This window comes from Tribolium madens, unplaced genomic scaffold (assembly GCF_015345945.1).
Source record: "Tribolium madens isolate multiple individuals breed KSU strain unplaced genomic scaffold, Tmad_KSU_1.1 Scaffold_20;HRSCAF=117;Tcas5.2_LG4, whole genome shotgun sequence".
Taxonomy (NCBI): domain Eukaryota; kingdom Metazoa; phylum Arthropoda; class Insecta; order Coleoptera; family Tenebrionidae; genus Tribolium; species Tribolium madens.
The window spans coordinates 3461377-3489018 of NW_025400985.1; the positions used below are offsets into that span (position 1 = coordinate 3461377).

Sequence of the window (27642 nt, forward strand, 5' to 3'; positions counted from 1 at the left end):
TATTAATGCATAATTTTCTTTAAGAAATGGTTTTTGTTAAATTGTTTATGTAAAAAACTAAACATTCCCTTTAATTTAAAAGTATTACAATAATAAAAAATAAATTTGGTGGCAGAAATAATATTGCGGTTTTTTTTCTGGTTAAATTAAATAAACAATTTTGATTCGTTTTCAATGACAATTACAAAACCAATAGAAAATTTAGGGCCGGTTTACAAAACGTGTTAATCGCGATTAAATTTTAAACTTGACGTTTGTCAATGCAAAATAAATGGCAACTTAATTCGAATTAGTTTAATGCTGAAGTAAATTTTGATTTCGCTTTCTGCTCAAAGAATTAAACCACTCCCGGTAAACGCATACGTGGAACTAAACCTTCTTCTCGCAAATAAACAATGGTTTAATTCATTTGTTGTTTTACATAAAATCAAGTTTAGAATCGAGAAAGCCTATTTCGTACAAAAATTATGTTAATTAATTTTATTTTGAAAAAATAGTTAAAAAGTTAATAATGATTTGTTTTTTCGTCAGTGTCATTATTAATTAATTAACTTGACGTTTGTCAATGCAAAATAAATGGCAACTTAATTCGAATTAGTTTAATTCTGAATAAAATTTTCATTTCGCTTCCTGTAAATCGGCTCCTATAGGAATTTATCTCGAAACTACGTCTAGTTTCCAATCTGGTTGGGGCTGGTTTTCACATTGTTCCACTGTACAAATCTGAGTTTTAACAGAAGTAGTAGTGGTAGTAGGAATTTAACTTTAAACTTTTTCGTATTTAACCATCAAGGTGTTGCTTGATCAAACTTCCTTGTATTGTTTGCTTTTTGCGTATGATTTTCTTTTTTCGTTCTTTTTAGAATGATTTTTAAATTTTAGTACGAAGTATCCAAAATTGAATTTCTCCGTTGTTTTCATGTAGTCAACGCTAAACAGCAGCAGCAGCAGCAACAACAGAAACTTACGTCGAACCGAGGCAATACCGCCATCATCAACTTGCTGAACAGTTCACCGGCTAGTAATATAAACAGTGATGCGAGTGCAGCAGTAGTGAACGCAATAAACAATTCTTCGTTGTCACCGCAACAAGTACAGACTATTAACCAAAAACTTCTAGCACGTAAAATGACTTTATCGAACGTTGCAAATGCGCGAGTGTTGAACCACAGTAACTTGATAGCCGTTAATAATAATCGCATGAACATTTCCGAATTAAATTCGCAGTTGTCACAACCGCAGAGTCAGACGATAACTTTGACATCAATGAACAGTGGCGGGACTTATACCAATTATACGACAGTTCCGATCAAACAGCAAGTCAGTGATAATAATAAATCGGCGTTGTCGGCGCTCCTCGTGGGGACACCGGCGGCCGACCGGCCCGATATTGTCGGCCCCAACACGAGCTCTCTTCTCCTAGAAAAACTCGGTGGTTCCCCAGGAACCAGTACTTCGAACACGACGCAGAATTCCACGCATTTTATCCAAAGTCTGAAGTCGGGACTACAGTACATGGTGCAATCGCCACCGAAAGCCAATACTGTGGTGTCGCCACTGTCGAGTCCGCCGTCGCAGAATACCAACACGATTAATCTGGCGCAGTTGCAGAGTCTCTCAGGGTTGCAAAATGTGCAAGTTCAGTTGTTGTCGTTGAATGTTTCGTCAACGGGGAATCTTCAAGGACATCCGACTAGTTTGTTGGTCTCACTTCCGGTTAGTACATCGACGTCATCGGCCAATACTGTCACACAAACGGCGAATATGGGGAGTGGAGTTAATTCGTTAGGGGTTGGTGGACCTACTGTTGTTTTGGCCAATGCTGGAACTTCTAATATTGGTAAGGATTGATTTGTTTAGGTGCTTGAAAAAGTCTGGTGTGTTTTTAACTGTTTTAACAAGCATTAATTAATGGTTGTAGATAGGTGCAGGTCGGACAATCATGTGAAACCATTCGAAATTAAAACTACATATTCGCTATCCTGTCTTCATTGATTTTTTTTTATACAAATAAGTAAATAACAATATAAATTACATTAAGCCTGAAATTTTATTGAAGCAACCAACATTATATTTATTTCAAAAAGATAACGTGGGTATTAAAATATTTGGCTTTAATTAATTAAACATAGTGATCGTATTTTCATTTTTGATAAAGTTTATAGTCATGTCGGAACCTGTCCATTTGTATATTGTCATTGCTAAACATTTTACAGTAGTAAGTCTCACTAAATTTATTCCATGTTATCTTTGAAATGTAATGTTAGTTGCTTCAAAAAAAATTTCAACCATATTATTACTCAAGGGACACAAAAAGTAACTTTTGGACATTTTTACAAGGAACGAATTAAAAAAAGAAATTATTCGTAAAGACGTACGGTGACGGCCAGTGAATTTCGTCCGTGAATTCACAAAAATTAACTGTAGTCTGTACTTTATTGTCATGATAACACATTCAAATAATATTATCAAATTTAATCAAATTCTTATTTATTTTGAAACGGATTTTCAACCTAAAAATGGAATGCTACTACCTATACCTCAAGCAATGTAAGACAAAGTAGAGGTAAAAAGTAGCAAAGGAGCATCATACATTCTGTGAACATGACAAAAAAATTCTGAAACAAGGTTAGAAAAACCTAAAGATTAATTTACACTTTGACAGGATTGGGCGTACGAAATTCACTTTCCGTATGTCACAATTACAATAATTACAATTATTCAATATCTCAAAAACTATGCATCATAAAATATTTTAACCTGTTGCATCGTGTTCAGCGCGTAATTTTAATTTTAATATTTCAAGTGTTTTAACGTTTTAAGGTAAATTGACTATTTTTACGATTTTACTACCGCTCATCTTCAAAAATTCAAAAAATTCGAAATTGTTGAAACTTGACCCAATGGCGTTTTATGCACTTATTTGAGTCTTTAAGACCTCTAGAAATGTAAAAAATGTTAAATGGATCAATTTTAAAGTTATTTTTTTTTATTTTTGTCGATATTTTGGTCGATTTTTGGCACCCGGAGCGGTCTATTGCCAATAACTCCGGACTTATTGGTAATAACCTCTTATGTTTGGTACCCTTCGAAATCAAATTTAATTTTCTATTATATCCAAAAAAGATTACTGTTCTACGATAAATAGTTCTGATAAAGTCAAAAATATCGAGAATTTAAATCCGACTATAACTTCAAAACTACTACGAATTTTGCAGTTTAATTGACGCCAATCGATTCCCCGGAACTTTTTACATAGGTTTACCTCAAAATATTGTATCATTGAGACACAGTTTTGCCACAATTTACAAATTAAAAAAAAGTAAAAATTTGTTTCCCCCCCTCTAAAAATTGTATTTTCGAACATGTCTCAGATTCAATTTAAACCTATCCTATCCGATAGATTTTGACGTGCTGATTACGAATTTGCCAAGCATTTTGCGCTATCTCCTTTAGTTTCGCCGTAATCGGCGTTTAAAAATTCATTTTTTTTGCGAGATATCGACTTGGCTTTGGCTGATTACGATGGTGTTGAGTTTTTTGCTCTAAGTCTAATAGTTTGGCCGTAATCGTCGTTCAAAAATTGAAAATTGTCAAAGTTGTGAAACTTTAAATGCGTTTTTCTACGAAACTATAAAACTTAGAACAAAATGCCAAGAATCATCAGAATCTACATTAAATTATCTATTTAATGGGCCAAATCCGGAGTCGCTCCGGGTTATAGTTCCGGGTACAGAGCCATTTATAGTTTTTTTCATAAAAAAATAATATCTTAAAAACTATGAGTCCTAGATCAAAACGGTTTGTACAGGCGTGTTCTACGGTTAATCTTACATATAAACCTAGTTTTTAATAACAACAAAAAAATTTTGATTTTTTGGTCAAAATCGGATTTTTCTAGACTTATTCTTAACTTTATTGCTCAATATCTCAAAAACTATGCATCGTAGAGTATTCTAACTAGTTGAATCGTGTTCAGCGAGTAATTTTACGTCTAGAAAACCATATTTCAAGCGTTTTGACAATTTAAGGTAAATTGACTATTTTTACGATTTTACTACCGGATCATCTTCAAAAATTCAAAAAAATTGATTTTTTAAACTTGACCCAATGGCCTTTTATGTATTTATTAGACTTTAAGACCTCTAGAAATGTAAAAAACGTTAAACGGATCAATTTTAAAGTAATTTTTTTTTTGATTTTTGTCGAGATTTTGGTCGATTTTTGGCACCCGGAGCGGTTTATTGCCAATAACTCCGGTCTTATTGGTAATAACCTCTTATGTTTGGCACCGTTCGAAAGCAAATTTAATTTTCTATCATATCCAAAAAAGATTACTGTTCTACGATAAATAAAAAAATCCGGAGTCGCTCCGGGTTATAGTTCCGGGTACAGAGCCATTTTTAGTTTTTTTCATAAAAAAATTATATCTCAAAAACTATGAGTCCTAGATCAAAACGGTTTGTACAGGCGTGTTCTCCGGTTAATTTTACATATAGTGCTAGTTTTCTATAAGAATAAAAAATTTTGATTGTTTGGTCAAAATCGGATTTTTCTAGACTTATTCTTAACTTTATTACTCAATATCTCAAAAACTATGCATCGTAAAGTATTTTAACTTGTTGGATCGGATTTAGCGTGTAATTTTACGTGTAGAAAACCATATTTCAAGCGTTTTTACGACTCTTTTTACGATTTTTATACCGCTCACCTTCAAAAACTCAAAAAATTCTAATTTTTTTAAATTTCACCCAATAACGTTTTATGCACTTTTTGAGGTTTTAAGACCTTTAGAAATGTAAAGAAACCTTATATGGATCAATTTTAAAGTTGAATTTTTTTTTATTTCTGTTGAGATTTTGGTCTTTCGCCAATAACTCCTAACTTTTTGGTGATAACCTCTTATGGTTGGTTATTTTTTTAATTAATTTTTATAAGATTTTTAGAATTCAGTAATTCAATCTAGAATATGTAATTCCATGCCAAAACGATCACTTTTAAATATCATTCTTTCCGATTTTCGTAAATTTCAGATATGTTATAGAACGCGTAAAAATAAGTGACACGTATTTTAAAGTTTTTTATTTTTTCAATGCATATTGGAAAAAATTAAGGACCTACCTCGAAGCAAAAAAAAATTTGTCTTAAGAACAAATCAATTCTACTGATACTTGACGTTACTACGTTGATTTGATTATGGGATTTTTAAGTGGTTTCAGTGGTTGCCTGGCTGGCATGCCTTTTTAAGGTTTTCGCTTCGTGTTTGTTGTTAAACAGTGGTTTTTCTTTAAATTCAGCCCAATTAGTCACATCTGGGGTGAAGGGTTTAACCCAGCAGGGTATCCGGGCTCAGGGCCCCGCTTCAGTGTCATTATCTCAGGGCGGCCAATCGTATCAGCTAGTGACCCCTTTACAGAGGCCAAGGATGCAACAAAACATCCAAAGAACACCAATAACCCTCAAGATGGCAACACAGAACTCAAGTCAGTTGACCGATTTGCAATTAAATATCAATAGAAAATGATTATTTTAAGTACATGAAACTCAAACCATTTCAAGAAAGTCCTAATAAATTAATTCAATTAATTAATGCATGCTTTTTGTTGATAAATTTTTAAGTAAAATCTGTGATATTCGTTTTGAAACTTTTGAGAGTAAATTTTCTTAGATGCAGCTACAACTGCTTCAATAACGAGTCAACTGCAAAAGCAAGCTCAATTTCAACAGTATCAACAGCTTTGTTTGAATCAACAGCAGAAAAATGTGGCGAGCGTCGCGGGAAAACTTCGAAGGCGATCAAACACTTCAGATCCACAGTAATATTGTATTTTTCTGTACATTGTGTTATCGAACTAGTCTCTCCTGTTTTTAATTTTATATACGTTTTAACTTTTGCTGAGTACTTCACTAACAAATAATAAACTGCCGAGCATTAGAGTGTCGTCTTTGTAAATGCACTCAAGGTGTCAGTAAAAATCAAACATCACATTCGTTTAATTCTTAATTTATAAACCTGTAGAGTTCTTCCCACTATTTCTGTGATCAAAGCCAGTATTATTATTTATTTCGTGCTCGAGAAAATAAATAGTACTGGAAAATGTTTGTAATGTTTGAATTTTCCACATGAAACGCTTGAGTGGTACTTTTGCAAGAAAGTAAAGAGATATCATTGATCTCATCTGCTGCATTACATTGCACAATTGTCGTTCCTACATTTAGAAATAAACATGGTGCCAAAAGTGGACCTATACCAGTTTATTTTCATTTTTTTCTAGCTAGGGACAAGGCCTATTGTTTTTACTGCCGTTTTTCTTTAGAACAGTACAAATTGCAAGATTTAAATTCGTTTTCTTGTAGCAGGCCACAACGCTGTATAATACGGTATAAGCAATTTTGTGCATTTTTGCAGTTTCTTTAGTTATAGTTAATTTAATGTACTGTACATAAAATAGGGAAAATGTATACTTTTTGTTATTTATTTATGAGCGCGGAGAATTCATATTAATGAAAATAAGATTATCACTAAGTGCATTAGCAATATTGTTGGAAGAGATGTGAGTTGAGTAGATTGATTTGATGTGTACATATTTTTTCTTTTGTAAATAATTTTAGGTGTATCCAGTTTATTTTAATTTATAATTGTTTTAAGTAGTTTTATTTTTATACTCAATTAATGGTTGTGTAATGTTTTGCATTATATTTATTTCAATTTTCTTCTAAAATCGGATTCATCAACAAAAAAATATTTGTAGTATTAAGATATCAGGCATAAAGAACAAAAATGTTAAACTTTATAAAAACATCAACGATGTAAAAATTACACATTGTTAAAATATACAAATTTTTATTAAAACCCCTATTATTTTTATTATTCCTGGTATTTTTCTACTATCATTCCTGTCCTAGGCGCAAAATTGTTTCAGTTTTAACGTGTACATACAGTAAGTAGATTTATTTCCGTTTGGAGACGAAATATGTAAAAAACTTTGTAAAAACCATCCTTAGTCTTTAAAATTTGTATCATATGTGATTATGTGGTGAGTTGTAGTATTTTGTAATAATGTATATTATTTGCATATTGTTTCGTATTTTTTGTACATAAATTCAAACACATGTTGAATATTTGGCAATACCAATAATGTATACTCGTTGAAATGTAAAGTGTTGATTTTTCCCAATTTTTATTTTTTCAGTCCTGTAAACAAAGACAATAGATTTTTTTATGAACGTGTGATGATTTAATTTTGTTCAATTCTGTTAAATGATCACACAACTTACTGTGGAAAACCTGTTAGAATTTTGATTTAAATAATATAGGATATACATTTATAAAAGAATGTTTTTATTATAAACTTTTAAAAGCTGTTTCTATAATTTCTTCAATCACAGTTGCTCGTTTTTTACTTTCTTCCACACAGTTTAGTAATTGTTCTTCTGTCAACATACTACCACCAGGTTTGTGGACAAAACACAACTCTTCTTCCTTGACCACAATTGTTACCAATGCTGTACTTAAATCCTCCTCTTCTACTGTTGGGTCTATAAAAATGTTGCTGCAATAAAAAAATTAATAGTGTTCTAAACAATGACAATAAATTACTCATCAAACACTGCAAAAGTTGTTGAACTGGGTATGTTGGCAACGTTTAAGGCTTTCCTATCTTGCACATTCACTTGCTTGTTATCAAGGGCTGGATCATACTCCACCCCAGGCAAAGTAACTGAAACCCGATGTGTATTTTTTCAAAAAAATATAAATAATTATACCTGACTTGAGTGCAGCCATTAATGCAATAACACACGCATCAATCAAAGCCCCATCCAAGTCCAAACAAATTAAATCAGCATATAAACACCAAGCTAATTTGTCTGGAAATATACATAAAGTTTTTAAATCTAAACAATCAGAGTTTTTTAAAATATCAGCAACTAACTGGGTAGCCACTTGGGCTTGTTCAGTTGGGGGTCCTGGTCGAAATTTTGAAGAACACAAAGGTGGTAATTCGACATTTGGGATTAAAAAACCCTCGTTTGCAGTCTCAGCCTTGGGCTGACACAACTCCTACAAGATTTATTTACCAAAATTTAATGCAACTAATTGTCTCTTACAGCTTTAATCCCACAAACCACTGTCGTACGACCAACTTTGGCTATCGCAGACCCATCAGCTGTTGAAATTGAACCCAAATTAACGACGATGGGTCTATATTCACCAAATTCGCGCCCATCAGGACGAATTTTATGGGCCAAATAGTCCCTATAGTATTTGACGGGATGTAATATCCTGAAACAAAGTTGTAACCATTTGATACCATAATACCACAATTATTACTTGTATTGTTCTGACATCTCAACCTAATTTAATTATTTAATTTGACTTTTTTGTTTATAAATTACACAAAAAGCACGTTTTATTTTTGACAGTTGACAATTAATGACATATCGTTATGATTGGTTGACCACAATGGTGGGGGGAACATGGTTGAATATTTTTATTTGAAACGAGTAAATTGAGTAGAGTAATGCAGTTTTTATAATGAAAACGTTCTCTTACGATAATATGTTTGGTTAGCAACAAAAATTTTGAATTGATTATTGATTTGGTTCCAAAAATCCGTTAAATCTTCCAAAACTGGTCATCCCCACCCTTGTGACGTTTGACTAAATCTGGTTTTCTATTGGTCCAATTTGTCATTTCAACGGTCTCTCAGCTGTTCGTTTCCCGCACTCTACGCTCTTTGCATCTGGCCGTTAAAAACAGTCGTTTTGTCGGTTAGGGGTAGCTTGAGTGTTTAAGTTGGGGTTCAATTTGGCTTTTAGTTGATCAAATTTTTCGGTTTTTGGTTATTAGAAACTCGTAGGTGTGTTAGAGGAATGGCATCGATAAAAATTCATCAGGATCAGGAAAACCGGGTCCCGGAATTGCGTCGAAAATCTGCAACGACTGCTCAGCAAAAACGAGGCGTTTTAGGAGAAATTGACAGTAATAAAGTCAGTATCGCGGCCCCTAAAGGCAAACAGGTGAGTTTCTACTCAGAGTTGGCTGGGGTGGGTGTAACGTTTGCTTTTTGTTCCTAGACAAGGAAGCCAACTGTGTTGGGAAATCGGGTTGAAAATGGGCAAAATAACGAGAACAAAAAGAATGTTGTGGTTCCAGTGGCTCAGTTTGAGGCGTTTACTGTGTATGAGGATGATGAATACAGAGCAAGAATTGATGAACGACTCAAGCTTATCAGTAAGAGTAATGTGTATAAAGGAACTGCTGAAGACAGGTTTATCACCAAGACAGAATTGGCTGAAATTGAAAGGAAAAAGAATTTGGAGAAAATGAAGGAAATCCTGGAAATTCCTGCGCCACTAGTTGGAAGAGAATCAGACATTCCAATGAGTGTTGAGAAATCGGATGTGGAGAACGTTGAGCTCAAAGAGAAAGCAGTCACAAAAAGTACCAATGCTAGAGATGTCTTTTTTGAAATGGAGGAATATAGGGATAGCATTTTTGCTTATCTTAAAGAACATGAGGTACAGTATTTTCATGAATGGCCACAACGGATTTAGGTCTAGCCAGCCATGCACCAAATTGTTTTGTTCTAAGAACACTACTTTTTTTTCAAGTTTATTCTCAATTATTTTGTAAATAATACTAGGTTTTAAATTATTATTACATTATTATTTAACTATTATTACAAACTTTGACATTGGTGACAACTGACCACACTCACCTGATGCAATTTTTTAAATCCAAGTTTAAAATGGTATTCAAAATAGCCATATTTTATAGTCTTTTTTTACTTGGAGAAAAAATTGGTAACAGCTTATCTTAATAGCCATTTTGTTTGCTTTTTGTCTTTGTTCATAGGAATTTTGTTAAAAAATTATGGTTATGTTAATATGTTGTCAAAATTTCGACTTTGTGAATTTTGTGAGTAAGTAAGCTCATAATTTGTAGGCAAAAATGAGGTTCTTGTTAGAAAAACTTTAACGAAAAAAGGTGTCTATACAGAAAAAGTTATTTAGTAAAAGCGAGTACACTCGTGGCCACGGAATTTTGGACATCAAATTTATGACAGTTTAAAAAATGTCAATGGAAGCCACGCTTTATTGTCGTTATGATTGACGTTTGAAACTAAAATTTGAAATTTATTTTTGGCGCCGATTTTTCAAAAAAATAATGCCAGCAATACGTGTTTTTATATAAGATCAATAAATTATTTTGATTTGTTGTAATTTTTTTTTAGCTCAGGATTAAAATTACAAAAACCGAAAGTGAGGTTAGTTGCCTCGTTTTACATTTTTATGACAGTCGAATGACAAATCGTCCAAAATTCCGTGTTCGCCACTGTATTATGAAGATTGGCAATAAATTTTGTGCAATTTATTGAAATGAGTTCGAAATTACTGCATGTTCTGAATTCTTCTTTAACTTCAAAATTGCTATTTCAACGATGTAAACAGACACTAATTTAATTGCGTTTTTTCTCATTCATGTATATTTTACATTCTCGTCAATTTCTTGCTAAAAATTGGAGAATGTTCAACAAACTTGCATTACAAATTGCTTCCAAATTTTAACGATGGTGTTTTTCTGACTTCTACATGCACACTTTTTATCTCCAAATTTCCAAAAACTGTTATCTGTACCCAATTTGTTTCTGTTTTTGTATTCTTGCCTCTAAATTTTGTTATACTAACGCCGTTATATAAGGTGTTTATTTAAATTTGGCGGCTAAGCTATCCATGATAGTTTGATTGTGAACGAACCATCACATTGAAAGTTATTAATCTGACACCTCGCCGAATGTATTAAAAATTATGGTCCGTTCACAATACACTCAAATCACCGCCAACTATAACGCCAAATTTACATAAACACCTGTTAATATTTGATGTGCCTCACCAGCATAAAATAATCAATCACAGTTAAAGGCGTTTTTTTGCTGTCGTTTTATGAAACTTTTCAAATTAAATCTAAAACCATAACTGCGAACTTTTTTATTAAAATTACCATTAATGAATTTGCTAGGGATACCAACGTAAAAACCACTTGACCTTTTCGTTTAAAAAAACAGACTACATATTTAAACAAATTTTTATCACTAAAATAGTTTTAAAGGACTCCTCTCATTATAAACTTAATAACAATTTGTCTCCCGAAAACGCTATTTTGCTTAGTTGATTCATAAATACAGTTGTGCCAGAACTCTCGCCTCAGAGAAAAATGGTAAAGTAAGATACTAGGAACATGGAAAAAATGTTAAAAAAATTCTATCTATAAAAATTTCGAAGTCATGGGAGTTTAAATTTTGCACTTTAACTATTTATTTCTGTTGGAGAAAAAAAATTCCAACTGTTTTTGCTACAGGCTGTTAAAAGAGGAAACAAGGAAGCGGTATCCTAAATTGTTATTTTGTTTAATGTTATTTGTGGCTTTGATTGGCAAAAACAAAATTTTAATACGTTTGCTAAATAATTATAAAAAAAAAAACAAATACAAGATCATTAGTATCATTGAATAGACGTAAAAAAATATCAAATGGCAAAAAATATTATAAATAAAATTTTTAAACAGAGAATTTTTTACAAATTTTTTTCACATTCCTAGTATCTTATCTTACTTAAAATTTTTCTCTGGGGCGCGAGTTCTGACACCCTGTATATTATTTTTGTTTTAGACCAGAATAGGCTTATTCAGCCGCAATCTTGCCATACAACTCGGCAAATTTTAATAGCCAACTCTGGTCTAAAACAAAAATGAATGTATATTAGCCATTTTATTTATCAATTTTAGACAGTTGAAAGTTTATGTTTTTAGATGTAGACAATCTGTTAGATCGAAAACCAGAAAATTATATTTTTAACAAACTTCATACTATTCTAAGTTTTTAAATGCAATACCCAAAAAATATGATACAACACTAAAGATTGAGTTTTTTCTAGATATAAAATAGTTATTTATTCGACGAGTTTGAGTGTAAATCGGACTCTTTATTTGACTCTTCTTCGAATTAGAGTCACCAAGGCTTAAATTTGCTTTAAATCTGTTAAAAATAATTTGACGTTTTGTATTGAGAAATGCCAAACAGTTGTCAAAACTTCCTTACACGGGAGAAAAACCGTAAATTTTGACAGTGTCGAAGAATAAAAATTATTTTTGCACGACGCGCGACGGGGAGTAGAAATCAACTTTTCTTATGTCAAAACTGTGACAGACGTTAAAATTTTCTTTCGAGGAAGAGATATAGATATAACGACGGGAGTAAATATTTACTCCCATTACTAAGTCATTCCCATTCATTGATTCGATCATCGTCAAGAAACATTTTTATTGTTATCCTGGTGTAATTTCGAAAAATGCTAACTTTATGCTAATTTTTTAATTTTATTAAAGAATTACAGCCAATTTCTTAGGTTTTTTAACTCAAGTCGTGCAAAAAATTGTATATATACCGCTGGAGAGAAATGTTATTACTCTTTTGCCCTCTGATTATAAACGGCTCCTTAGAAATAATCCCTTTATGTGTACTATTATTATTCTTAGTTTTTGTGTAATAATTTTTTAGTTTGTATTGTAACTTACTTTTGCAACACCTTGTACTTGTAGTATATTTGAAAATAATATTAGGTGACGCAAAGGGGGTTAATATTTATGAATTTTGTGTACACATTTTTGAATATTTTCACATTTAAAGGCTGATAATGGTCTTTTTAACAAAAACCATAGAGCAAATTTTTGAAAATATTATTACACTTTATTTTTAGCTACGACACCGAGCAAAACCCGGCTATATCCTCAAACAACCCGATGTAACTGAAAACATGCGTGCTGTGTTGATCGATTGGCTTGTCGAAGTTACTGAAGAGTACGGTATGCAAACGGAAACCCTTTATTTGGCGGTAAATTTCATCGACCGGTTTTTAAGTTACATGTCAGTAGTAAGGGCCAAATTGCAACTCGTGGGTACCGCTGCAATGTTTATTGCTTCGTAAGTCGTTCAACCAATTGTTGATCTCATTTAATTTGACATTTCAGTAAATATGAAGAAATTTTCCCACCTGAAGTCAGTGAATTTGTATACATCACTGACGACACCTATGACAAACATCAAATGATCAGGATGGAACAGTTAATTTTAAGGGTGTTGGGATTCGATTTGTCGGTTCCCACACCACTCACGTTTCTAAACGCCATCTGCATTTCTACAAAGCAAACCGAAAAAGTCAAGAATCTCGCAATGTATTTAAGCGAAACGGCGCTTTTGGAAGTTGAACCGTATTTACATTTTTTGCCATCAGTTGTCGCATCGTCGGCGATAGCTCTCAGCAGACACACTTTGGGGGAGGAAGCGTGGCCTGCTGAATTACAAAAATACACAGGATATGATTTGCAAAAATTAGAATCGTGTATTGGATTTTTGTATAATATGTTTGTCAAAGCGCCAAATAATCCACAGCATGCTATTAGGGACAAGTACAAGGCGCCGAAGTATATGCAAGTTTCTAAGATTAGTCCCAATCGTGAAATGATTTCGTTTGATTAAAAGACTGCTGTACTTCTTACAGGCCTTGCGTAATTTTCTGGTCTAGTTTTTATTATTAGATTTATTAATTAGAAAGTAATAATTTATAGTAAGCTGTGCTGTGCTGTCTTTTTCATGTCTACGGTCAAATATTGTTTTTATTTTGCACGGTGTTTTTTTATTTGCGAAATTTTTGTCTTTTATGTTTTATAGTAATTGGATTAACTTTTTTAAAATGTTTACTCTCGTTGAAACTGGCTTGTTTCGTGGACATTGTACAGTTTATTTATTTGTTTTAAGTAGTATAAGAATCAAATCGATTGCCATTCCTTACTAACAAGTTGGACAAAATTGTCTAATTAACAATTTTTGATATTTTTGTATACGCAATAAATTGTGGACTGAAACCGATGAGTTTTATTTTTGATAATATTTCCAAGTTAAAATATTGGTTTGAGCTAAAAGTATAAAAAAACAAAGTGTTCTATTTTATCAAGAAAATAAGACAAGTTGATAATAAGATTGCATGCACACGCGTAGGTCGAGTTCTGTACTTTGTTAAAATCGTTACTTTTCCTACTGGTCACTAGATGACAGAGTCTAAGAATTTGAGCACAGATATTTAAAACTGCTTTCAATCAATTTTTGTATAATCACGTTAAGCCAATTATTTAGTATTAGATGAAACACAGTTACATAAGTAATTAGTCGGCTGGACGCATTAGCAAATCGATTTAGAGACGTTAAATTGGTTTATTTGTCAAGTGGAGAAGCTTAACGAATTACAAACGTTTTTGTGAGCTTATGGATATTATGCGGTCGTACCCAACCACAATAATTCAATCTGAAATCGATTTAAATAAATTGGCTATTTATTCACATGTGTACCAAATAAATTTGTTTGAGATTCCAACCAAAATAGGCAAAGTTGTGAATGGAAGTAAGTAATATCTGTAACATTATAACAAGCACGTTTACGCTCAACTGAATTTAAATAATTTGAAATTAACTGTCATTAGAATTTAGCGATTTTTATTCATGATCATGTTAAGCGAACCGTAAATTACAGACTCATTCTTACGACGATCTAAGAACTTCATTCATAAATTTCTCGTAATCAAACGCTTTGAAAAATCATGGACCATTGATAAAAATGTTTGCTTAGAAGATTTATTTGTCGAATACGACACAAGTTGAAATTTCCAATAATAAAATAAACGTATTTATGAATAAGTCACGATTCGATACTGTTCTCGAGTCACAGTTTAATTAGATTTAGAGATATTTCACGCGCAATTCACCGATTTACCGTTCTTTACGTTGACGTCGATATTTCATTTCATACTCAAAAGGAAACTTAATTGTTATTATGACAATTTATCGACAAACAATAAATCAAATAGGTACAGCAATTTGATTTTTTTGATATTGATCAAATAAATCTTGGCCTAATTTTATTTTATTGCAAAATGATCGTGTGGGTTTGATGCTACAAACCTAATTTGTATTTCGAAACGGTAAACACATGATAATTGATAGTCATAAAGATGCAAATATTTGATTTGGTAATTTGATCCTAAATTTTTAAGTACATAATTATTATGGCCCGTAGGTTGTGACAAATTATTTTAAAAATATAACCAATAAAATTTAATATTCCATCTAATTTTACATTTAAATTTTTTTAGCGTTTGATCAAGTTGTTTATTAGTGATAAAGTGATCATATTTTGCATATCTCCTAAAATCTTGACTTTTAGGATTTCAAATTTATGATGTAATTACAGATAATTGCATAAAAATTGTCATAGATAACGTAAAAAAATACTTGCAGTGGGTAGAGTTGAAATCTATTTACACCCTTTTTACAGGGTGCCCCAGGGAAAATTGTAAGATATCAGGAACATAGAAAAAATTTTTTTACAAAAATTTTCTTTTTAAAAAGATTGAAGTTATGCGAGTTTGAATTTTGCACTTTGACTCTATTTATTTATACTTATTGGAAAAATACTTTTTAAAGTTTTTTTGCTACAGACTATTAGAAGAGGAAACAAGGAAGCTGTATCCTAAATTGTAACTCTGCTTAATGTTATTGGTGACTTTTATTGACAAAATTTTTGTACCTTTACTAAATAATTATAAAAAAACATATACAAGATCATCAGTATCATTAAATAGACATAACAAATGTCAAATGTCAAAAAATAAATAGCAAAATTTTTTGACAGAATTTTTAAACGTTTTTTCCATGTCCTTACTTGAAATTTTTCTCTGGGGCGCGAGTTCTGGCGCACCCTGTATTTTAGGTATTTTGTATAAAAACATTTTATTTTTTATATGCAGAACACATTTACTATGGGTGATTATTACCGCTTTATTAAGCGATCAGTAAATAATTCAATTTTGATCAGTATAAAATGATAAATCAGTATTTTATTAATTTTTGCAGAGCAAAAGTAAAAATAATTAATGTTAAGTAAAGCACGCACAGTATTGCATTGTAATTTGTTCAGTAAAAAAATCTAATTTGCACAGTAAAAATAATAAACGCTCAGTTACTTTAATCAAAATTAGTAAAATAACATAAAATGTAAGGAATTTTCAGTTTTCGTTACATAACAATGTCTGGTCCCTGCGCAAGAATGTTATTTATTATTATTGTAGGGTGTTATATGTATTAGCAAGGGCCCCTGCGCAAGAATGATTTTAACAAAAGCTGGAAACTGTGCACAAATGGTAATCAGTCTAATCACTAACAGCCTCTGCCACTCTTTGCCCTGCAGTTTTGCTCGGAAACATTTTGTGTCAAAACTAAATGTGTGAATATTAAATTAAGTAGTTTTACTAGACATTCATTCATTTCCTTTACTGTACATTTATTATTTTACTGTGCACTTTATATTTTTACTGATCAAAAATACTTGACGTTTAAATAATTCACTGTGCATTTTAATTTTTATTTTTTTATTATTTAGAAGCGAAAATATCTATTATAGCATAAGTAGTTTGATTTAAAGCGTTTTAAATTTGCATTTAATAATATTCAATATAAGAGGTAAACAACAATAGCTGTTTGAGTTGGCAATTGGCAAAGCTGCTCTGGTAAGGGATTATTTTCGAATTTGAAACACATTTTTTAATAGATAATGAAAAAAAAAATCAAACATATGTTGACCAGAAATGGACCGACATGGAACAAATGGACAAAATTTACAAATATTATTGATGTATGTATTAGCAAAAACTAAGAATTTGGAAAAAAGCTTGCACCTGGTCCAGCTATTATTATTTTTTATTCAATTACGCTCTATCTTTTATAATGTCTTTATTTTTTTATTGCAATAAATAAAAGAAATCAATAGCCGAGCCCCAATTTGGCAAATAATTGGCGAGGATGGTCTTCTTGATCTGATAACGCCGGTCTAAATTATTGTTTTATAATAGGGTGTGATATATAGATACGGTACGAAGAACAAGGATCCATAATCAGACCGTTTAGCATCACTAATAATACAATAGAACCACAGGCCAAACTCTTTTTGCCGATGATGGAGCTCTTCACCTGCTATTTTCGCCGATTATAAGAATTTATTTCACCTGCTACTTTGTATTCCTAGATCTGTTCCAGAGTGTTTTTTGACAAGACATCGTTATTTTAATTCTTTAAGCGTCTCCGGAAAAATAAAATAGAAAACGATTTTCGTTAATTAAAATTGTGTATTTTTCGTCGTAAATTTTCTTTCGTAACGACGAATTTAATAAGTAGACCGTGTCGTATTAATATAATTTATTGTCTCTAAAATTCTTAAATAGATATTAACTTCGGTTTATTAGGTGTATCTATGCAAAAGCACCTGGTGGAAATTTATGAATAGGAAAATTGTGGTATCGGTGTCACTTGTCAAGTTTTAAATCGATCGATAATAACACTACCCAACATTTTTTTTTAATGTGATTGATCTATTGACACGTGTATCAGGGTACATTAACATCCCTAATTACGAATTTGATAAGAAAAATTCTCCATCACGCACAGATTTTAAGTTACAGGAAAATAGTTTTCTCAAATTTTATCGTAAAAATTGTTCATTTCAAATAGAAATTAATTACATAGACGACTAAACAAGAACAATGTTGAAAGATGTATAAGATTGGAACCTTTCCCCTTGCCCGTCACTAACGGCACCTAAATTTAGGGGAAAAAATGTTTAATGAGAATGAAGAAAATGAATTTTAAGTGTTTCGTTTTTCGGCGATTTTGTACTTACATATGATATCTTAAAATGCCTAACTTTAAAATTTGTTTTTGAGTTTAGCACATCGAAATGAACAAAAAATAACTGTTTTCTTCTCAGTCACAAAATGCTTGTTGGCTAGTGTAATTAATTAATCACTGATTCGTCCAATTAGCATTAAGTGGAGACATAATTGGTTAGTTTTTTCTTCGATTGGAAAAATAAGGGTTTCGATGAGGCATTCGAGAAGGAAATGCACAATTTGTGTCTAACACGATGTTCGTGACGTCTGGAGACTTCCGCGTCACTAACAATTCTATGTTGGACTAAACGATGGAACATGTGTAAATAAATTGAGGCAAAGCTAACAAATTTTCGACTTACACCTGCATAGTCAACTTGAAACTTGTAATTATTAAATTATTTCTCATGCAATTTCAGAGAAAACAACAAATTTTATTGATACCCGATGTTTTTTTTTTAATTGGGCAATTACAGAAACATTGGTCTTCAACTAATTAAAATGGAAATGAGGGGAGGAAGATGGCGGAATTTCCGCATTGTGGATATGTAGCCATCAATGCGATTTGCTTTTCAAGAATGTGGAAAGAACAATGGGTTATAGTAAGGTAAGCAGATGTAAATATTCATGTTTGGCCACCTTAACAATGGCAGCGATTATTATGTTCCATTTCCAAGCCAGTTGGAAAGTGAGATTTTGTACTCAGATATCTGCTTATAATTCAATAATGGAAGAAAGCTGGGAGTAATTACAAAACGCAACAAAGGAATTGAATTTATAATTTCCATCCTGAGTCAATGGAGCTGTTAAAATATCCTCCAGTTTACTTCCACGTGATTTAGATGTTAAAACGATAAGTTAAACGATAAGTTAAAGCGACAACTTAAATAAAAAACTTTTTATTTATACACTAAATTTTCTACGAAAGGTACCAAGAAATCCATTTCAGATGTGCACTTTAGCGTTGGTTCCTGGGCCGTATTACCGATTTTTATCGTCACAGTCGACTTGGTGCGGGCTATTTCGAAGAGGATGCTGAATTGATTCACGATCGGAGTCCGCTTCTGTGTGGTTCCCAGCAGGGAGCAGCGGTAGGAACAAGGTTCCATCAGATCTTTTGCTTCGTTGAGCGATGTGTCACCTCCGCTTCGCTACTGTTCTAAGATTCTTTCGATTTACATTCCTCGGACGCAGCTATATCTGAAAAACAAGATCACTTTTTACCGGCCCGAAACTGACAACCCGAAGCTATTCTCTTGGAAAAATTTCAACCGCACCCGTATATAATTATCAATATTAAAATTATAAGCCCAACAACACAAGGGATAAAACCACGAAAGGTCGGATCGCGGAACCCACCGTGAGAAGAACCCTCCGCACGATATCGCGTGTACGTCACCACAAAAACGACCTAACCTTTGGGCTCCACTGCGAGTACATCATTTTGTAATAGCTGACGGATTGACTTATCATTTTTATAGCTTTGGAGAAAGCTGTCGATTTTGTTCAGAAGTAACTTCTCAAGAATATCCTTTGATCTGATGATGCTATTTTCTACATGCAAACCGCAAATCACTTCTTCACGATTACGCTGGAATAAAATTAGGTGAGCGACCGTTCAGATTTAGCCAAGACAAGGTTTAATTTTTTTGTGTCTTGTCCTGTTTTACGTTCATGTTTTGATTTTGACGTCAACGTCCCGATTTTAATTTGCCGTGAAAAAATTCCAATAGGAGTGTAGGAACACTTATAATGATCAAATAAATAATTTTAATTTGATTTGCATCAATATTTATAAAAAGTTTTAAAAGGACGAAGAGGTTCTTAAAGCAATTTTTTCAGAAATAAAATAATATAAAATTTCGACTCTCCCAACAAAAATTATAGTAACTCAAAAATTACAGTTTTGAGAAAAATTGCGTTGAAACTTGATTATTAATAACAAATCAAGGAACTGTTTAATATTATTGAAAATTGCTAAGGGTTTATATTTTGGTAATAATATTGTTTATTCAAAGAATTTTTTTTTATTGTTTTTGTATTTTGGGTCCTACTTAAGCCATCGTACTCAAAAACTAATTTTTATGAGTTACACTTGAGTGCAAAAAAACGCAAAAAGTCAAAAATAATATGGTCAAATTTTTCAGAAATTTTCAAAGTGTGAAAATGGTTGTTTCCAAAAAGGTTAGAAAACTTTCAAAAGAAATGTTGTATGACAATTATGAAATTGTGAATTGTGACAAAGACAACGTCAAAAAACTGGCATTTATTAACAGGCCAAATCAAATCAATTTGCATTTTTTTGCACTAAAATGTACTATAGTTGATTAGTCGATTAATGATTGAAATTACGAAAAAAAAAATAAAACAAAGTACAAAGTATTTCCCCGAATTGAGTTTACAAGAAGAAAATAATTTTTATCGTTGATTTTACACCAAAATTGCAAAGAAAGAACATTTTTTGCTTAACGTGAAATGAGCAAATCTGTAATTAGTGGAAAGAAAAGTTTATTTTTCTCTTGATTTTGGACTTGTAATTACTTTTCTCTGCGTTTTAAATTTAATCACGTTGACGAGTAAAATAACAAAAATATTTGTGAAAAACGTAAGTTTAATAAATGGCAACTCAAAAAATAGCTTTAAGATACAAAAAATTAAAGTAATTTTTAACAAGTACCTACTATTATTATTTAGCTAAAAGTTTTACTTAAAATTTAGTTAAAAAGCCGAGAAAATTAAGTCTGATTTTAGAGGAAAATGAACTTTTTTTGGACTGAGTCAGAACAATCAGGTTTTAGATATAATTTTATCTGCTTCAGGTGAAGGCAAAAAAGTTGTTTTTTTTGTGGTTTTAGCGTAAAATCAAAGAAAACATTTTTTTCTTGTTGTAAACTCATCGATCCCGGAACATACTTACTGTATATCAAGTATTGTATCAAGAACGTTCATAATCAATTTTGACGATCGCAAGGTTTTACTTTTCTTAAGATTACAAGATTACATTTTTTTCATTACCTTACTGTAAATCTTTCATGTCATTTACCACTATGTGTGGGCTAATATTCTTTAATTTTAATAATAAATACTTTTTGTGTTTTACGCTTCCTAAGATTTTTTCCTTTTTCGCTTTTCAGTCTTATTTGTTCAATTTTTTTCAATTTCTTACGTTTTTTTTATAAAAACACGAAGCCGATTTGGACCGAAATCAAGAAATCAAGTGCTTTTTCAACTAAGCTATTGGCCCTTGACAAGTGTCTCGGGTTTATTACTGCATTTCTGTGTTTTTACATTTTCTTTATATATTTTCTTTATTTTGTTGTACATTTTATACTTTTTGTTATATTCTTACACTACAGTTTTCGTACTTTTCAATGAATTTTATTCTTTCTAGTTTGCGTTTTAATAACGAGTACATTACGTCTTAAGTTTACGAACTTATACCTTCTGTTTACTTTACGTACTTACACAATTTATGTTTTTGATTTTTTATTAAATACCTACTTTTAAAAACGGAAAACATTGCAAAGACACGATGACCTGAATTCACAACACAAATTCTTAAAAAAATTAAATCTCTATTTCGTTTTTGTTGTTATGACTGTTATGAGTTATGAAAATTTTGTGACATTGTTTCATTAATTTAAAAAACGCTCAATAAAAAATGGTGAAAAAAACCCGTGATTACCTACTGCCCAGAGAATGATTTCAAATAAGATTAGATACCAGAAAAATGTTTGCAAAATTTGACCTGTAAAAAAATTTTGACATTTGACATTTTTTTATGTCTATTTAATGTTACTTTTGATCTTGTATAAGTTTTTTATAATTATTTAGTAAAGGTACAAAAATTTTGCCAATAAAAGCAACAAATAACATTAAATAGAGTTACAATAATTTAGGATACAGCTTTCTTGTTTCCTCTTCTAATAGCCTGTAGCAAAAAAACTTGACAAGTTATTTTTCCAACAGGAATACATAGAGTCAAAGTGCAAAATTTAAATTCTCATTTCGAAATTTTTATAGATAGAATTTTTTTAGCATTTTTCCATGTTTCTGATATTTTACCTTCTCTGAGGCGCGAGTTCTAGCGCATCCTGTATACATTATTTTTTCTGCAGTTTGTCTTTCCGTGTTCGGTGTTTTATTTTTTTGTTACATTTTGTATATTTTTAATAATTCTAAATAAATGTCTGTACCTTTTGTTGTTTTACTTTCTTTTTTTTATGTTCTTGCTTTCTTATCTATCTCAACATGAAAATGTATTTTCGAAAATTTTCTGCTCTGATTAAATCTGAATTCTGAATAGTAGTTGACCGAAACAGCGATAAGGAAGAATTAATTACATAATGAATGATATTAATTAAACAAAACGGTGCGGTAGGACAATAACGACCGTTATACAGGCCAACATCGCTACATCAATCTTCTTCAAGCCACCCTTCACCTGCTTGATTCGTCATAATTGAAACAGTGGCGTACATAATTCCGCCCCCACGTTTCAAGAAAATAATTGAAAAAAATGAATTATTAAAGCGTGAATTTACAGTTTTACAATTTGTTTTCAAACCGGCACAGTTTCATAAATTAGTGTCCTAGCATAAATAAATCGTCGCATTTATTTATAACCGTAAGTCCACATAATAGAAACAGATGTAAGATATTATTCTTAAAACACACGAAATTATGCGAAAACATCCAGGTGCTTGTTATATTATCCGTTACGTCTAACGCACTTGACGAAATTTATTGTAGCTATATTAGAATTTTTTCTTTCTTGGGAAATCTTTTATTTTTAATTAGACGGAATCTGCAGCGTGTATCAAGGTTCTTATTTGCTCTCTACACCTGTCTGTAAACCCACAATTTTCATAATAAATTTGCCACTAATAGGCCTGGGATGACAAATTAGCTACGTTGTCGGAAAAAACACGTGCACGAATGACAATTTTGATTGGCAATAATAACGAAAGGAGCCTCCGTCACTGTATAAAAGGAAGTCTAAGGTTCCGCCACACAATATGAGCCTCGGATCCTCAAAGCAGGTGTACCTGATTCCGGGCCCCAGGTGAGTTTGATCACGACCCGCTAATTTGTAAGAAGGTGAAAATAACAGAGCGATTATCATATCGGAGAGATTATATGCCTTTAAGTTTTCAAGTCAACACAGTAACTTTTAAGAGTTATTTATTGTTTCTTAAGTACTGAGTCCGGTTCTTGACGATTATTAGTAATTTTACACCGATTATTAATGCAACCGGCAGATGCAAATCGTTGTGATTGTTTAAAAATAAACCTCGATTGCTGGAGATTTAGATATCTTTGCTTAAATATTCCGGCTGTCAGGTTAATTTCTGTCCAGCTGAGTGGTATTTTCGAATAAATTTCGTTGTTGCTATATCAATCCATCATCCACGTATCGCACCCCGCTGTGCGACTCGGTTCAGTTTTTACTTTAATTCTCATTTCAAATGCGACGGTGGTTGGAATCGGAAATTTCTTCAGACGCTTGTTTGACCTCGTTAGACCACCATCAATTACATACTTAAATAGATTTCTGCAAAGTGTGTCATACACGCAAACCACGCACAATAGGGGTAATTGCGCCGTTTATACGAACTGATATTACCGCATAAAAGCCAAGGGATCCAGGGGTGAGGCCCCCCCTCAAACTTGCCACCGAAAGCTTCAATTTTTTATTTTTAAATTTTAATATAAAAACCTTATACCTAAAGTTTTTTTAAATAAAAACATTACATTTTTTTTACATATACCGAGAGATTAAGATAATTTGTAATCAAGTCATTTTTGATGACAAGTCGAAAAATCAAACGGAAAAATGGGCTGGAATTAGTCGCCGACGTATAAGATAAATCATAAATTTTGTTATTAAAATCATCATGCCACAGGGCCGTGACGAGAATTTTATTTTGAGGGGAGGGGGTTTCTTGTTGGTCCATGAAAATGAAATGAAAGAAGGCGGATTAAAAAGCACAAATCTCTAAGTACACGTTTTTATTTTAAATTGAAATAAGAGATCCTAATTAAACATAAAAAAATACAAATTAACTCACAAAAGTAACAAAAAATAAAATAATTTTTTAATACTTTTTATTGTTACAAATTTGAACAGGAGATAGAATATTCATTTTTAAAACAAAAATTTTCTATGAACATATATCGAAAAATGCTACGCGAAATCATTTTAGAAAAAAATTTAAAGTTTGGTACATATCATAACTTTTATACACCTAAACAAGTACAAAAATAAAATGTTGAAATTTTTAATTAGGGGCTTTCTAAACTAGCATTAGGGTAAAAATTTACTCTAACTATATTGCCTGTGGTTTCTTGCCACTTTCAGCAACAAAATTTCATAGTTTTCCATAAAAAAGGTCTTTTGTGTTTTTTCGATACAATTTACGGATTTTTAGTAAAAATCGGTTTAAAAATTTATGTAACAGACCACAAACAGCATAACAATTAAAAAATACATTTGTTTTAGCATTTAGGACGCCCCTGATTAAAAATTTTGTTATTTGGCATTTGTTTAGGTGTACATATAAAGGTACCAAATTTTGTAATTTTATCTATTCTGAAATATTAGGAAAAACCCTTTAAAAACGTACCTTTTTTAGGGGCGTAGCTCCCTTTCATAGATTATTTTCGAAACACTTTTGTTTTAAAATTAAATATTCTATCAACTATTTAAATTTGTACCTAACAATAAAAATGAAACACTGTATAATTAACACATGAAAAATTAATTCACAAAAATTTAAAATTAACTCACAAAAATAACAAAAAAACTAAATTTTTAACACTTATCACACTATATAACAAGTGCTCAGCATTTCGGGGGGGGGGGGTGTTTGAACCCCCTAATCCCCCCCCTTGGGTACGGCACTGTCATGCCATTTTAACTTTCGACTTGTCATTTTATTTGACGTTTCACAGATATACGCTCAGGACATACGTTTTCGGATTCAAGGACGAATCTTGATCTCTTGATACTTACTTAGTATTTACTATAATTAAGAAAAAAATCATCATCGGTATTTTTTTGGGACATCTTAGGTATCTAATTACATTAAATTCGTATCTGTTTGAATAATGAACTTTACCAGCTTATTTATTGAGCGGCAAAATTATGGAATCATTTTATTAACACTGAAAATATATTGTTTTGGCAAAAATGCTCAAACAGGTCATTTTCTTTTTAAGAAAAACACATTTTTCATCTTGATTTAAGATTTTACACTTTTTTGTTATTGGAGAAAATGGAGATAGAAGTTTGGTAAATATTTGAGTTTGAGGCGATAGAATTTAAATACTTTTAAGCATATACCAAATTTAAATAAGTTTTGATGAATAGTTTTTATAATATTTAAATGTATCCATACTTTTAGCGGCCCTGTATACTAAAGTAAAGGTTTCATCTTACACCTAACCCTTATCACTCTAAAAAATTTAAAAAGCCCTCCCCCCAAAAATTAATTCCTGGAACTCCTGGTTATTTTTTTTTATTTTAAAGATATTGTTATTTTCTGTGAAAAAAAGTCAAAAATAAAACATCTTAAAAACGATAAATGTAACAAATAGTGAAATAGACGTGTAATCGTACAAAGATAAACAATATAAAGCTGTGAAAGTATCAATGTTGCCACCTTAAATTTGAATTTCCATGACTTACCGAGATGTCAATCATTTTGAAAATATATAAATTATCTTATTAATTTTTAAAGTTAGAGATTTAGAAAAACAACAAATGACACATATCAATGTCATTGTGTCATTTTTATAGCCGCCCATGTTTTTGCACCTTCAGCCACTTTTAATACAATTTTATCTTTTTTTTTGTAAGCGGGACCTCTTTCAAGGACAGATTTTTGCTTCTAGCATTTTTTTATTGGCGATTAATAATTTGATATACATTTTTAAGTAAATAATTTACCATTTTTTAAAGGCATGTTAAAATAAGATTTTAAGGAATAGGGTTGTTTTAGTAATGCGATATTATTTTCCACCTACTAAATAATTTACGTTTTTTCGTTAGAATCTGTTAGCAAATGACAGAGATTGGATCCGAAAGTCTTATATGGGACAGCCTGTATGTATGTACAGTCGGTGGACGTAAAAAAATTGGGGCAAGCATGATAATATGTCAAAAAATCACAAGTTTACATCTTTATAAAAAGTATGACATGTTGTCAGAAAGATCCATTACTACATTTCGAAGGCGTTTGCTTTTGCACGTTTAGTGAATTAGACATTTTGTATATTTGAAACTGACAATTTTTATTTTGAGTCACAATTGTGACAATTATAAGTTTGATACACAATGAACAAATTTTGGATGTTCCAGTTTTTTATGTCCACCGACTGTACATACAGAATGATTCAAAAGAGTCGGACCAACTCTCGAATGGTGATAGAAGAATTCAGATTTTCATTCCAAGCCGTTTTTTTTTTTTAAACAGAACTGTCAATTTCCATATTATCATCTTACATATATTGTTTCCGATGTTGTCAAATTTAATTTATTGTTGAATTTGCTAGTTAGTTAAATTTGGTGGTTTTTTTTTCTCAACAGGTATGTTCAATCTTGCAAGATCTGCAGTTTCCGCTAACTAAATTTAAAATTACATAATCTGAACGGTCAAAAACCTAACCCAAAATCTGATCTCGCAAAAAAATGTTTAAACGATTTTGAATCACCTTGTATATGGAAAATTAAAACAAATAAACAGCAAAAATATCTCGTCAAAAATTAGGAAATTTTTGCATACTCTGCAAAAATCCCTGTGTAAATAAGTTTCACAAAATTGTTGATTATTATTTAAAGAACTGTATGCTCACTAATGCGGTGCGTGCACGCAAAGTAACAAAAAATGTTTTAATAAATCGGTTTTGTGGGTATTGTATTTTTATATTCTTCTCTGATTTATTATTAGAGGGTCGACTGACGTCTCAAAAAATCGTGAAATTACATAGAAGAAGAGCTAATTAAGTAAAGCATTGTCCGAAAATATGTAGAGGTTTATAGTACATATGTGTATTGTCCCGTTCTCAGCCTACTTTGCTTAGCATGCATATCATTATCAAAATTACAGTGCTGCACGTTTAGCCCGTGTAATTTTTAAATTCGGTCGTTGACAGTCACAGTTGAAAGCCCAACGGTAAGCTCGACTTCCACTTTGTAAGTACATATCTAATTTAGCATCACAATAGGTCTGATGACCGGTCCTCAAAGATGCCGAGATCCTTCAGTAGAATCATCGGGCCAAATCGTAATCGATGTGAAAAGTAGAATTTTAATATTATGTGGGCTCACGACACCAAATAAAACATCGGCGGCTGTCCTACATATCCGAATTCCCAAAGTAATCCCTAAAAAATTTGTGTGGTTTGCGACTAAAATGCTTGCCGATCTAACATGGCGGGTGCATGCCTCGATCCATTAGTCTGCTTATCAAGTCGATTAATATTTGTTTCGGCGACCACTAGTTAAATGCCTCAAGACGGTGGTATTAATTTTAGTTAAAATTCCTTTCTTATTGATGGCATCCTTCCATGGAACGTATGAGTTTGGATTCCACAAATATACCGCGCATAAACTTGATTTACTCAAAGACCAAGAACTTTTTTCATAATTGCCTCCCAACACTAAATATTCAAATTTGAACCAGGAATCTCGACGAGATAAAAACTCGAAAGTGCATATTAATATTCTACCATCCATCCGAGCCGCAAGCGATAAACCACACACGTAATAATATTCTGCAAGCGCACTAGAAAACTATCAACAAAAATTCATCATTTGTGAGAAATATCAACCACTGGAAATTCTTACATAACACTTAGTTCGTTAC

The 27642-nt window shown here is 31.7% G+C and overlaps 3 protein-coding genes and 1 long non-coding RNA gene across 6 annotated transcripts in view; 2 read left to right on the top strand and 2 right to left on the bottom strand.

Moving 5' to 3' along the window:
• LOC123006037 overlaps window positions 1–7365 on the top strand; it is a 13896-nt gene extending 6531 nt beyond the window's left edge. For 2 of the 3 annotated variants that reach the window (XM_044400191.1, XM_044400192.1), the window contains exons 8-10: window positions 926–1840; window positions 5298–5483; window positions 5669–7365. In XM_044400191.1, coding sequence (XP_044256126.1) covers window positions 926–1840; window positions 5298–5483; window positions 5669–5820 — 1253 coding nt within the window. In that variant the 3' untranslated portion in view covers window positions 5821–7365. The remainder of the gene's footprint in view (window positions 1–925; window positions 1841–5297; window positions 5484–5668) is intronic. The other variant, XM_044400193.1, reaches the window with a different exon arrangement.
• LOC123006040 (exosome complex component RRP43-like) lies at window positions 7324–8634 on the bottom strand. Its single transcript, XM_044400195.1, has 5 exons — window positions 8333–8634; window positions 8110–8284; window positions 7768–8062; window positions 7601–7721; window positions 7324–7553 (listed from the first exon to the last, which is right to left on the bottom strand). Exons 1-5 carry the CDS (start codon window positions 8347–8349, stop codon window positions 7346–7348), a joined length of 816 nt encoding a protein of 271 aa, XP_044256130.1. The 5' UTR covers window positions 8350–8634; the 3' UTR covers window positions 7324–7345.
• Window positions 8635–8710: 76 nt separating this feature from the next.
• LOC123006038 (G2/mitotic-specific cyclin-A) lies at window positions 8711–13924 on the top strand. The gene is made up of 4 exons (XM_044400194.1): window positions 8711–9021; window positions 9079–9522; window positions 12760–12983; window positions 13031–13924. Exons 1-4 carry the CDS (start codon window positions 8875–8877, stop codon window positions 13536–13538), a joined length of 1323 nt encoding a protein of 440 aa, XP_044256129.1. The 5' UTR covers window positions 8711–8874; the 3' UTR covers window positions 13539–13924.
• Window positions 13925–18656: 4732 nt separating this feature from the next.
• On the bottom strand, window positions 18657–19211 carry LOC123005632. Its single transcript, XR_006412774.1, has 2 exons — window positions 19133–19211; window positions 18657–18973 (listed from the first exon to the last, which is right to left on the bottom strand). It is a non-coding gene; the product is annotated as an uncharacterized LOC123005632 (long non-coding RNA).
• Between the last annotated feature and the right edge of the window lie 8431 nt (window positions 19212–27642).